Consider the following 12,899-nt stretch of genomic DNA (forward strand, 5'->3'; position numbering starts at 1 on the left):
GAATGAAACCTAGCCTTCTCATGAATAAGGCCCAAGATAAAAGCGATTATAAGTCCCAAGAACTCTGGGCTATTTAAAAGGTCAGTTTTTCCTTTCTGTTTTAAAGGGACAAAATGCCACCTCTACCTACTAGTGTAGTTTTCTAAGAGACATAAAGATCAAATTCTAGAGTAGAAACAACACATTCAGGTCGACTTTCCAGGACAGTCAAATCATCTCAGGGAAAAAGTGGAATGAAAACAGGCGACGAACTGTTCTCCACCAGAAGCCGTGACGGATGGGCACGGGACAAGGGCACGGCTTCCGAAATTATAAACTTGGCCTCTGGGATATGGGCTCTTGTGACCATATCTATGAGACAGGTAAAACAGTACTTATTCTCTAGATGTCACTCAGTTGAGCTCAAAGTCAACTCAGGAAACGCAGAACCACTTCTGGGAACATTAAGTGCTATAAGCAGCATGTGAAGTCATCTTTTCACTTCAGCTACGGCTCTGTTGAGGCCTGTCAGACCACCTAGGGTGCAACGCTTCGTGCTTACTGTCGCTGGCAGTCTACTGCAGAGATTACACCAAATCAGATAAAACTCCGCCAGGGCCGCCCGCCAAAAGTCATCAAGACTGAGCTCTCTCCTCTTCTGTGGACTATTTTATTTTAATCACCTTTGCCCCCAAACGCCCTACTGGGGAGAACTGATCTTTTTATTGACCTATGAATTCCGTTGACGTGGTTTTTGTGTGTATGTGCCAAAAGCCCGAAATTGGGAGCTATAAGTAATCTTCTCACCAACGGTTAGAGAGCCCGTCCTAGGCACCGGGCATTTCACAGATACTCACATAACCCTCGCAACATCGTCATGAGGTTAGGCCTACTACCTCCTCCATTTTACATTAGAGGAAACAAAAGCACAGAGAGGTTAAGTGACTTGCCTAAGGTCACACAGCTTGTCAGTGATGGAGCTGGGGTTTGAACTCAGCTTGCAAACCTGTGCTATGCTGCCTCTCCTCTGCTAGCTCCGCCTAAGCCTTAGCTTCACTTTCCGAAAGGAAAGGACCGTTTTCTGCTTTCCATCGAAGTGGAAGGCCCTCCCGCGGTGCCCGCTGTCCCCAGGAGGCCGTGTGCTCCTGAGTGAGGGGCCCGGGCTTGCCATACCTCGGGGATGAGCTGGAAGAGGGCGTTGGAGTAGAGGGTGCCAATCGCCAGAGCTATGAAGTAGAGTAGCAGCCTCTTGTAAAAGGTCTTCTTCATGAAGGGCACCACACTGGCCCCCAAGAGGGAGCAGAGGGAGATGACGGTCACGCAGAGGAGACCATATCCCCACACTGCCGTTGGCAGGGGGCCAGCCCCACCCAGGACAGGGAGAAGGGCGAGCGTCCCAGAGCACAGCAACCACCATTTAGGGGGAAGAAGGTGCAGGGCATGGGGAGGCAACAGGGAAGGTTTCGGTGGACATTAACAAAAGCAACAAAAAGGAAAAATCAGAGACAAGTAGGGAGGGAGAGAGAAATAGAAAATTTGTTAGTGATTCAAGTCTGATGCAATTTCTTTCAACCAGTTCAGAAGAAATGAAGAGGAATTCGCGGTGGCCTTGGAACTCTGTGGCCCCCAACCCTGCTGCCTTTGGTGGCCCGAGTCGTACCTCTAAGCTGGTTGAGACTGGCGGGGCGGGCGAGGCCTCGTCACACCGCCGAGGTGTGTGCTGTGCAGCTCTAGCAGAGGCTGCCAGGGCAGACTTTGGACCCAAGGGCTGTCTTTAACAGGAAACAAGAGCAGCTGAAAAGGGACTGATCACTGTGCTGCTGCGCCTGCTTTGCGTGCCTGACCCGTACCGCGCAGGCACATGGGGCACGACCTGGTCTGGTCTGTGCAAGACACAACAAAGTCGGGTGCGCAGGGCAAAGGGATGGAGAACAGTAAGGCCTGACGCCCAGGAAATCCACACTTGACTTCTCAGGGTTGGGTTTTTTTTTTTTTTCCCACCCCCCCATTTGCTTTGAGAGGTGCTCAATGTAGAGAACAGAGTTCCAAGGTCACCCTGACACAGAAAATATTTCCTCCACCATTTCCCAGTGTCACTACCCTGGTCAGGACAAAACTGAGCCAGGGTGAGGCACTCCCCTGTGGGCCACAGGGCTGAAGTGTGTTCAATTATTGTATTTCGATCCAACAGGCAACAAGGCATTTCATTTACCTTAATTATTTAAAAATTAATACATTCAATTTTGGGAGCTAAAAAAAGAAAAAAAAAAATAGCCCAAGATGAGGCCTCCCTGAGAAGTGCTTGCTAGATTCTTGTGAAACTGTGAGACATCGAGATGGTTCATCTTAAACCAGATTTCTCCTCGCTGTTAAGAACGAACAGGCAGGGCCTGGGCAGCGCGCATCTGGTATTTCTGCTGGGTGAGAGTCTTTTGACTGGGAAGGCTGGGTGGCTGTGGACAGGGGCTCTTTATGAAAGGCAGTCACCACCATTCCCAAGGGTGGTCCTCACATAATCACCTAATCACCTCCCCTGCATGCTCCACCTGAGCTGACAAAGGGGGCAGACTGTCAACTCGGGCCTTTTTTTTTTTTTTTTTTTAGCTCCTCGGTGGTCACAATTAAAAAACAAAATTAACAAACATTTCCAAACAGTCAAGCCAGGGCACCAGGAAGTCAGTCTTCTCAGGAAAAAGTCAAGATGCAAGGCATGAAGGACAGAGTGCCTCTTTCCTTCATCTTGTAATTTTAATTTCCTTTGTTGTTGTTAAGTCTTTGCTCTGTGTTTGGCCCTCTCTGCTTCCAACTATGGCCTGCTTAAAGATAAAAAAGGATCGTTCACCTTTTTAAGCCAATTCTATTTGTCAGTTGGTACCTTCTTTTCCTTCTGCCTCATTCCAGATGGAAAATCTCTTGGTGGCCACCCCTGAGCACTGAGAGGGTCTCGACTTAGAACACAGGGGTACGAAACACCAAGGGCAAGGCAGAGACCTCCGGCTGACGCTTTCCTTTTGAGGCCTGAGAGCTGGGCTCAGGAAAGGCACTGAGGCAGAGAGGCTGACGCACCCCTGACCAAAAGGCCAATGCCAACGGCCTTGCACCTGACATCACCTGAGGGGACCAGAGGCGAACCTGGGTGCCCAGGAATGAGAGGAGGCTCTCGAGATCCAGAGTCAGAAGTCATTTGTGTCCCTTGATATGAGGGAGAAGAAGTTAATTTGTCAGGTGGCAGTCGGCGGGTGCCTTAGAGCACAGGGCAGGACGGGAAGCGGGGACGTCGGCAGCGGGGAGGCTCAGCTGTGGACGCCTCGGGGGAAAGAAGACGCGCGTGTGTTTCTGATCTACTGCACCTCTGGGATGAGCTGGAAGAGCGCGTTAGAGAGCAGCGTTCCAATGGACAGGGCGATGAAGTAAGTGAGCACACGGCTGAAAAACGCTTTCTCCGAGCACGGCAGGACGAGGACTCCCAGGAGCGAGGCCAGGTTAATCAGTGACACACTGAGGAAACCAAAGCCCCACACTGTGGAGGAACAAAAACAGACGAGGGCCTCTGTTACTGAGGGTGGAGCGCTCCCGCTGCCTGGGCGGCTGTTCTGAGTTACAGAGATCCACTTTGAGATGGAGGCAGGTAAAAACAACACGGAAGGTTAAGAGTTAAAGAATGACGGCAAGAAACGAGGCATGACGCGGGTGGCATATGCCAGGCCCCAAGTGTTGGTAGCTCACGCTGGTGCGACAGCATTTCGGAAGGGCGATCCGGGCCCGAGGGATCCGTGTACACGCACGGACCATCGTGCGAGTTCACTGTGGCTGGAGCAGAGGTCCGGGGCGGGGGTGGGGGAGACGGGGGAAGTGGGCCGAGGGCGACCCCGTGAAGTCTTAAATGCTAAACCGAAACACCAAGGCGTCGGCCCCCTGTAGTTTGATGAAAATGAAAATGGAAATGTGGCCATAAAAGCAACACCCCCGACACACACACTTGGGCTGGTCTAAGAGCCCAACGCCGAACATTCGCCAGCCACACCGTCCCATCTGACAAGAGGCTGGACCAGTCCTGGGAGCGCAAAGATACCAGTATAACCATTACTCTCATCTGCCCCTCCTGATGTTGATAACCTGGTCAACCAGTTAAACACTGAGTGAGCGGCACTACCGATCAGCCCAGGGGTCCACGTGAAGACGAGCGAGGGGACCAGGCCATCCTGTCCCAGCTCACCTTCCACGGAGCTTGGCTTCCCCTCTTCGGTCTGCTCATTCTCCTCGTTCTCCTGGTTCTCGGAGGAGCAGGCCCGGGAATCCAGCTGCTGGAGGATGGTGGGGCAGAACTCCTGGAACTCGTTCCTTCCAATCCGTGACTGGTTGCTGAAGTTATGGGCCGCGAAGAGAGCCCCAGAACTGAAGCACTGAAACAAGGGCGAGGGGCAGAAAGCCTCTTAGAACCCAGTCACACCCTGCCCTAAGCGGCCCGCCACTGACTCGGCCTTCCAGGAGGGAAAAAAGAAGATATAATTGTCCATCTGTAAGACTAACCTCCCCAGGTGAGAGCAAGGTAGTCCTTAAATTTGAAAAACTGATAGGTAATCTTAGAGATCAGTCACCGGGCTAAAACATATCTGACGCACATCTGTAAATGGCTGCCCAGAGGTTCTAGGCGCAACTGAATTCCAATCGTTGTGACTGGGGTGTGGTTTCTAGAAAACATGACCCTATTTGTATGCCTAAAGATAGAGCTTCAATCAGATAGCAAATCTGGCTGCCCATCACAATAGCCCAGGGAGCTATTACATTAAAATGCAAATTTCAGAAAATTCTCCAGAGCCATTGTGCACGGTACCCTGGGCCTGCCGGACCATAAGCTCTCAGTCCCTTCAGGAGGCAGCACGGGAGTGGTTCTCACACACCATTCTTGTGTAACACAGCAGTTTTCCTTCTAATTATACTTTATCCGTATCAGTCTTTATCTGGGTTTGGTTTTAGGTGGGCCTATCTCTAGAGAGTCAGCCCTCTGGGTGAGCTGACAAGAGCTAGATTCTGCTGATCCCAGGACACTGACGTCCCAGGAAGCCTCTGGGGTCAGGCTGCATCAGCCCCCAGGGTAGCCTCCTCAGAGTCAGACACCCACCACGTTCCTGTGGTTCTGAGTCCAGGCCACAGGGGCCCTTTTGATCTCTCTAAACTCTACCCTTCTTCAAGTCGAAGCTCCCGTGAGCCTTCCCTGACTATCCTAGGGCACACGCATCTCTCGCTCTCATTTTTTTTTCTTTTTTACGCCTACAGCACCTGGTCTTCTCATCCAAGTACTAACCAGACCCGACCCTGCTTAGCTTCCGAGATCAGACGGAATCGAGCTTGTTCAGGGTTCCTGCTCTCATTTCTGACTCCTGCAATGACTGTCCCAACCACGGCATTTAACGCTTCATTTTAATATCGGCTAACTTCGTTCTGGGGTGGCTGAGCTCCCCATCTGAACAGTAAATCCCCTAAACATGACTCATATTTGTTTCTTACAACACTCAGCATAGCGAACAAAGTAGAGATATAAAGCCGTTGCTGGCTGACTTATTCCCCGGCTGCCTCGAACGGCCTCAGATTCACATTAGCCAAAATGATATGGAAGAAAGAACAGAGAGGCAGGAGCCAAAAGACCTGGGTCTTAGTCCTGGTCAACTCTCCGTGGGACCCTCAGTGTTCTCTCCTATAGAATAAGATTTTCCATCTGCACCTAGAGGTGCTGCAAGGTTCACCAGGGAGAGCAGGCAAAGGGCTTTGACAACTACAAAGGCTATTAGAAACGCCAGCGGTCCTGGGCGCTCCAGGAAGACTGTGCAGGTCTGAGCACCCCCACTTCACAGCTGCTCTTTGGCAAGGGCTTTAAAACACTCATGCAGGAGGCGCTGCTGGAGACTCAGACTTGCTGATCCAGACAACGGAGGAGTGATCTGTCATCAAGGCTTGCCTGCCCCAACCCTGCCTGCCCCGAGCAGCTCATCTCTTGTGCCTGGTTAGATTGTGAACCCCAAGAGGACAGAAACAGTGCTGCGTGGAGCTGGGAGCCTTACCGTCGAGAGATTCCTCTGTCCCTGCAGGGTCTGGGTAACATTGTCCCGACCTACTCCCACATCCAGGTGGTTGAGCAGGGCCTTCAGCTGCTGCAAGGTGAGGCTGTCACCTTCCCCATAGCGATGCATGAGGTCCTGCAGGAAAGAGGCTGCACTGATGGCGGCCGTCCCTGTGGACACTGTGTTAGCCTCAGCAGCAGCTGTCCATAAGATGAGCCGAGTCAGCAGGAAGCAGCTAGGGAAGGCTAGGTGCAGCAGCTTCATGGTGACAAATAAGCCTGCAAGAGCGAAAAGGCAGGTTAGGAAACCAACTTCCCTCTCATTCTCCCTTCTGCTGGCACCAAATCTGTCAGCCACACTCCAAACAGGATGGGTCTCTCCTCAGACCCTGATCCCAGTCAATATCAAAGCTGATTCTTCACCCTTGCTCCAATGCCTCTGCCTCGCTTTCGAGAAAAATCCTTCTTTTGCAAGTAGAGAATAAAAATAAATAAATTCCACGGGTTTGATTAAATTTTTTAAAAAGTAAAAAACTAGGTGGTTATATGTATTTTTTTAAAAGTCCTTATGTTTTAAAGATACTGAAATAATCGTAGCTTCAATAATATCTGGGATTTGCTTCAAAGTAACAAAGGAGAGTCGCACAGGAGCACGAATGAAGACAAAATCAGACGCGAGTCGGTCCCTGTTGAAACTGAAAGATGGCTGGACGAGAATTCATTATACTATTCTATCCGCTTTTCCATATGTTTAAATTCTCCAAAATATAAATCTGAAAAGATTAATACTACAACTAAAATAAGGGAAAAAAACCAGACTGGGAAAAATGTATACTACCAAACATGGTGAAGTTTGATTTTTATCCTGACTAAATTAGTGAACAAACATGGAAAACACTCACTCTCTTTGTTTTGTTGAGACGACAAATTTAAAAGTTAGATGATGCTACTGCTACTTGTTAAGGTAGCAAAAGAGATTTTAAAAAATGGATCGAACCAGATGTTAGTGTTAAATGACAGGCTAAGATAATGCTGGTGGCTACATAAAAATTATGACTCTTGAAAAATTATGGTAGTAGGAGCATTTAAATCCTTTGACTATTATGCTGTTATGCTAACAGAAGCATTTCAAAAATAAAAAGGCTTTTATTGGGCACAAAGATGTGTTATGGTCAAGGGAATTACAATGTATCAATCTCATGGAATAGTATGCAGCTCTAAAAAAGGAGACTCTGAGTTTAATGTTACGAAGAACAATTATGAACCAGTTAAGAACTGAGAAGGAACAGAGGAAAATGAAAGCTTTAAGGCACTAGGATTAATGATAATTTTTCTTTTGTTAATCATTTCCCTTAGAAGAGTTACAATTTAATTAGTGAAATAAATATCAGGAAGGGAAAATGAGCCTCCTGTTGAATCCAGACCCAGAAACACAGTCACTGAAGTTGTTTCCATGCTTCCCCAGGTATGCCACCTCACGGCAGGCTGTGACAGAGTGCTTCAGAGCAGGCTTGTTGCATCCTGGCTCTATCACTTACCAGCTGTGTGATCCTGGGCAAGTTATTGACCAGCAGCGACATTCTAGAATTGCCCCGAGCAGTGATGCAGCTTGCCATGGCCTTTAGTGTCAGAAAGACCTAGCTCAAATTTCCGCACCGCTGCTAACCTAAAGTGACCTTGGCCAAGTTACTTAGCTTCTCTCTACACTCCAGTCTTCTCATCTATAAAACTTGTAGCCTCCTCATTGGATTATTGTGAAGATTTAATGCCATGAGCTATATCGCAAGTCACCGAGTGCCTGAATTATAGAAAGCACTCAATGAAATGTGGCTATTATTATTATAAGACTTGTAATTAACAGAGTTCCTCCACTTTGACTCCCTCTCAGCACAGATATGACACTGCTAACGGAACGGTCATAAATACCCCTGTGGCTGACTTTATTCCAGGCCTGTGGCACACATATCACACAAGTCCCCAACCACCAGCACGTCTGGGACATTGCAAGCTTTATGGGGCACGCACAGAGTCTTAGACACAAAGCATCACTCTTCAATGGAATATACTGTGAGTCACACAAACGGATGGTTGATTAGCAATAACGACAGTTTGTATAATTGTAACTCTGAGAGTGACAACTCTCAAATCTCCACCAAGAACCGAAAGTTAAATTATGGTACACAGCGTGGATCTTAGGCCAAAATGGCTAAACCCCACTGTACAAAGAAAACTGTTCTTCACCTGACCAAAGCCACCTAAGGCACGTGCTGGGCGGTCAAACGAAGGGTTGCGTGGCCTTAGGAGAGGAGAGGCAGAGAGAAGGTGACCAGTGTGCACCGTGCCAAGCACTGACATTCGTGGATTCTTTAAGAGAAGTCGGGACACTTGTCTACACAATGAGGAGACTGGGGTTCGGATATTAGGAAACATGATCCACAGCCAGCAAGAAGAGCAGCAAACCCAGAACTGAATTTTTCATGAAGCCAGGTCTGAACGGCGCTAAGGCCATGGCGCTCTTCACCACTGCTCCTGCTGGGTTGGGACACAGAAGTTAACACGTCCTGGGTACCACGGACATCCCCCAAATCCTGCATGTCTGCGGAAAGGTTGTTCCCAGTTGCTACCAGCCCCAGCATGCACCCCAAATCCAGGCGTGAGATGCCCTGAAGACCTGCGTAGGGGAACTCCCAGGTATGCCTTAGACGAAAGGCTCTGTTCCAGAGTTCCTTCTGCAGAATCAATTCAAAAAAACATGTTTCGATTTCAGCTGAATTTCTCAAATGTATCTGCAGCAACTTCAAAACATCAGAAAACACAAACATACAAACACTTCAGGTCTGAGACACGCAAGCTGATTTTAGCTTTATCTGGGTAGTTATTCATGTCAAGGTCAGCATTTATGAAGTATCTGCTCTTTGCTGACCCAATGGCCTGTCGGCTCTCAGTGTGGCTGCTATAACAGCCTGGACTGGGTGGGTAGATTCAGCAGCGGAGGCTTCCTGCCTGGCCAACACTGTGACCGTGCCCACAGCCCGAAGTTAGGGGAGTCTAAAAACAACGAGGAGGCTGTAAAGAGTCCTGGTCCAGGGACCTTAGGGTTGTTAAATTCACTTTAAATCCAAGTGACCCTGCACTTTTGGCAGACACAAAAGGCGAGTGTTCTATTCTAATGGAGATTCCCCGCCCTTAACTACAAGTTATTCCTAAGGAAAAAAACAATTCCTAAAAGATTCTTTTGAGGAAAGAAAGATGAGAAGAAGAAAACATACGGCTCCTGGAGCAACTGGATGGACGGTGAGGCTGGGCTGGTCCTCGCCGTGTGGCCCCCGCTATAGAAGGAAGCCCATTCTATTAAGGCCATGAGAATGGGCGTGGCCCCCATGGGCCACGCCTATCCTTCCAGGGTGCCGAGCCGACCGCCCTCAAGGACATCTTCCAGGAGTGGTAAGAAGAAAATTTGGGGCAGGGCATGAAAACACTGGAGGGGAAAAGGCTCAAGTGTGCCACTGGCTCTGAGGACCAGGCTCTTCCACTAAAGAGAAGCTGGAGTCTCTCCACGCCTTTGTTCTCTTGGCTTGGGTTCAAAGAAGTAACTTATTTCAGTGCCTCAGCTCTGTCTCCAAGGTGCCAGACTCAACCCTTCCGGGGAGGAAATGAAAGACTTATGAGAAAGTTAGCAAGAGATGCTTGCTCAGAATGTCTGTGAAACTTCAAAAGTTTCCTTACCATACTGGAGGCTCCTAAATCCGAATTCCATCTGCCTGTCGCCCCTTTACTTGGTCCAGAAGTATCTCAACCTAGAAACAGCACCTGTCCTGTGGACATACCTGACTGCTGGATTTACCATATTTACCATGCTGCGTTTTTTTCCAAGCCCACCTCACCTCTTAGAGAGAACCAAACACATTTACTTCTCTTTGGGGAGACAAAATAGTGTCATGCCATGATGCTTGGTCCAGAGGCTGGACATTAATGTGACTTGAACAGGCAATAGAGGCCTGAGGGACTGGGAGCTGCTAGGCCTCCAAACACTCACTCCCTTCCCTGGCCACCGGGGAGCCCATCATCCTCTTTCGGATTTCTCTGGGCCAAGGAATGACACGTGGAACATAAGATCAAATGCTCTAGAGACAAACTTGGCTAAAGCACAACTGTGTCGAAGGCCAAGTGGCAAGCCACAGGAAACGGGCAAGACGTGTGTTTGAAACCCTACCCTCTTATGCCAACACCACGCCCCGAGAGCATGGGCTATGCGGGAGCACAGGGAATTACAGGCTGGAACTCTTCAGCTGGGGTCTCGGTTGGCCGAGGCGTGGCAACCCATCAAGGGCAGTCTGAACTGGGTTTTTACAAACTACTTGAAGTTGAGAAAAGACTTTCTACACTAAAGAATGACCCCGGGGGTTGGAGGAGCGGAGAAGGAGGTGTAGTGAGCAGCGGGGGAGGGGGCTGCACGGACTGGGATGATGGCTCCCAGAGCAATGGCCCCGCTACTGACAGGCCTCAGTGAATCACCCCGGGTGCTCCCCTCAACCATCTTCTCCCCACCCGAAACCCGCAGGATATCAAGAGGCATTTGTTCTCGTATATTCCTCCCGCGACAGACAGCAGGGAGTCTCTGAGGCACGGGTCCCCTCGGCACAAACTCTAGAGCTGGGAGTATCAATGACCCAGCTGACTACTCACTACAGGGCAGCTCCCACCTCGCCGGAGTTCTCTCCCGTCTACGGCTTATTTCTACAGAAGACCTTCAAACAGACTGGTCTTTCTCCAGCCCCAGCCCCAGCCCCACTCCACCCTCAGGCCGGGGACGGCCAGCCTAATAGGATCTCCCAGTGGACATTCTTAGAAGCACATGGCTCTGGGTGACTCCAGGGGAAACATTTCTGAGTCTCCATTAGGACAGGTGTATAAAAAATCCCTGAAACCTGGAGACAAAAGACAACACGAGGCCTCAGGGTAGAGAGGTCCTGACCTGAGAAATCAAAAACCCTGCATTTGGTACAGGGGATGTTGGTAACTGGGGCAACCCTGGCTTACGCAACAGAAGGACCACGGACTTGGTGTGAGGATTCCAATCGGCAGCCACTCCAAGCAACTCGCTGCTCTCACTAGGTCTGTTTCCTTAGTTTAGAAAGAGGAAAACAAACCCGCAGCGTTTTCTAAGTGTTAAGGAAGATGAAGTACGTTGAAACACTACATAAAAAATAAAGATTTGAGTTAAAATGAAGAATTGGAATGGCATCTCAATTTTCCTACCCTGATAATTAACATTTGGAAAAAAAAAAAAAAAAGTCAAAAGTGAGCAAAAGAAAAAAAGAAAAGAAAAAAGAAAAAAAAACAAAGTCACCTATAGCAGCCAAACAAGGAAACAGGCCAACTCTGATACGGTAACTTCAAAACCAGAGGCAAGGGAAGGAATGCAGGAGGCGCCCGCACGACTCATCCCCCGAGCCCTGGCCCAGGCATGAAAGCCCCGGTGATGAGAGCGGAACCAGGAGGCGTCTCACCAACAGGCCCCAGATCGGGAGAGCTGCCAGCTGCCACCAATTCTTTTCCCTCTTCAGCGTAGGCGTACTGGGAAAGCTGCTGGGAGGTGGGGGCGGGGAAGGGGAGAATGCCACAGGTGCGACCGGAGGAAGAACAACGGGCTGACTTTCTTTGAGGGAAACATGTTCCCGGTACTCAGGGTCAAGGGCTCCAAGGCCACATCCTGAATTGGGGAAACTATCCAATTCCAGTGAGTGTTCCTACCCTTCCAACAGAAACGGAACACATCTCACAAATGAGTGGGCCGAGATCCCAGAACAGAGGACGGATCCATCTCTCACCTCATCCACACAGTCGCCATTCGTTCAGGATACAGAAAACAGGTCATAAGGACCCAGCTCTCAGCACTGCTGTCGCTGGGGTGGGACAAATCTACCTCAACTCAGTGGCAAGAAAGTCACTGTCTTATTTTAGAGCCAACGACGCCAGAGAGCACTAGCATTGAGCACAAAAAGGAACGGCAGGCCAACCAAGCAAAAGACAAAGATGTCCACTGAAAGTAAGACGTAACTCTTCACGACTGCCTCACGCTGTAGAATAACTTAACCAGAATACTGATGCAATAGAAACAGCTCAAAGATGAGATTATAACATAAAGTGAGATAAAAAGAGATGCGGGCTTACTAAAAAGAGACCAAAACGACATCGCTGAAAAAATGAAAAAATCAATTATGATGAACAGAGAAAAAAAATTTTGCCAATAATTTAAAATAAAGATACTGACAAAGGAAGGGTTGAGATACCCACGGTGAATGCAAATGGAAAAGACAAAGGAAAGCCGATACAGTCATGCCCTGCTAAAGACAGGGATGCTTCCTGAGAAGTGCGTGGTAGGTGACTTCGTCGTCGTGAGAACGTCACGTGGACTCACACAAACCTAGACGGTATAGCCTACTACACACCTAGGCTATATGGTATGATAATCTTCCTCTACCCCAACTGGCTCTCGGCTGAGACATCCCTGCAATAAAAGACAGATTAACAGGAGAAAACCAAAGAAAAGTTTAATAACACATATACTTCCTGTATACATGGGAGAGACCCAGGAAAACTGAGTCATTCATCAAAATGGCTGAAGCCATGACCTTAAATACCATCTCAGGCTGAAGATAAAAGAAGATGCTGGGGGCTGGGCAGGGAGGAGGGCTATCGGTTCTGGGAGGTTACCAGGAAAGGCACAGTCAACCAAGGAAAGGTCGTTATGCGATTTAAGTCCATGACTTTTGCACTGATAAGAGTTTTTAGAGAACCCTCTTCTTCCTGGTACAGTGAGGGAGATATCCTTAACAAATGGAAGTTTCCCTTACAAATA

General features: G+C 48.9%; 1 protein-coding gene across 2 annotated transcripts in view; it reads right to left on the reverse strand.

Annotated features, from left to right (window-relative positions):
• Positions 1-12,899, reverse strand: part of SLC39A14 (solute carrier family 39 member 14) — a 41,508-nt gene that overhangs the window by 8,339 nt on the left and 20,270 nt on the right. For both annotated transcript variants that reach the window (XM_011366658.2, XM_011366659.2), the window contains exons 2-4: positions 6,039-6,316; positions 4,196-4,382; positions 1,153-1,322 (exon numbers count right to left, since the gene is read on the reverse strand). In XM_011366658.2, coding sequence (XP_011364960.1) covers positions 1,153-1,322; positions 4,196-4,382; positions 6,039-6,302 — 621 coding nt within the window. In that variant the 5' untranslated portion in view covers positions 6,303-6,316. The remainder of the gene's footprint in view (positions 1-1,152; positions 1,323-4,195; positions 4,383-6,038; positions 6,317-12,899) is intronic.

Source organism: Pteropus vampyrus, unplaced genomic scaffold, assembly GCF_000151845.1.
Source record: "Pteropus vampyrus isolate Shadow unplaced genomic scaffold, Pvam_2.0 Scaffold126, whole genome shotgun sequence".
NCBI classification, from domain to species: domain Eukaryota; kingdom Metazoa; phylum Chordata; class Mammalia; order Chiroptera; family Pteropodidae; genus Pteropus; species Pteropus vampyrus.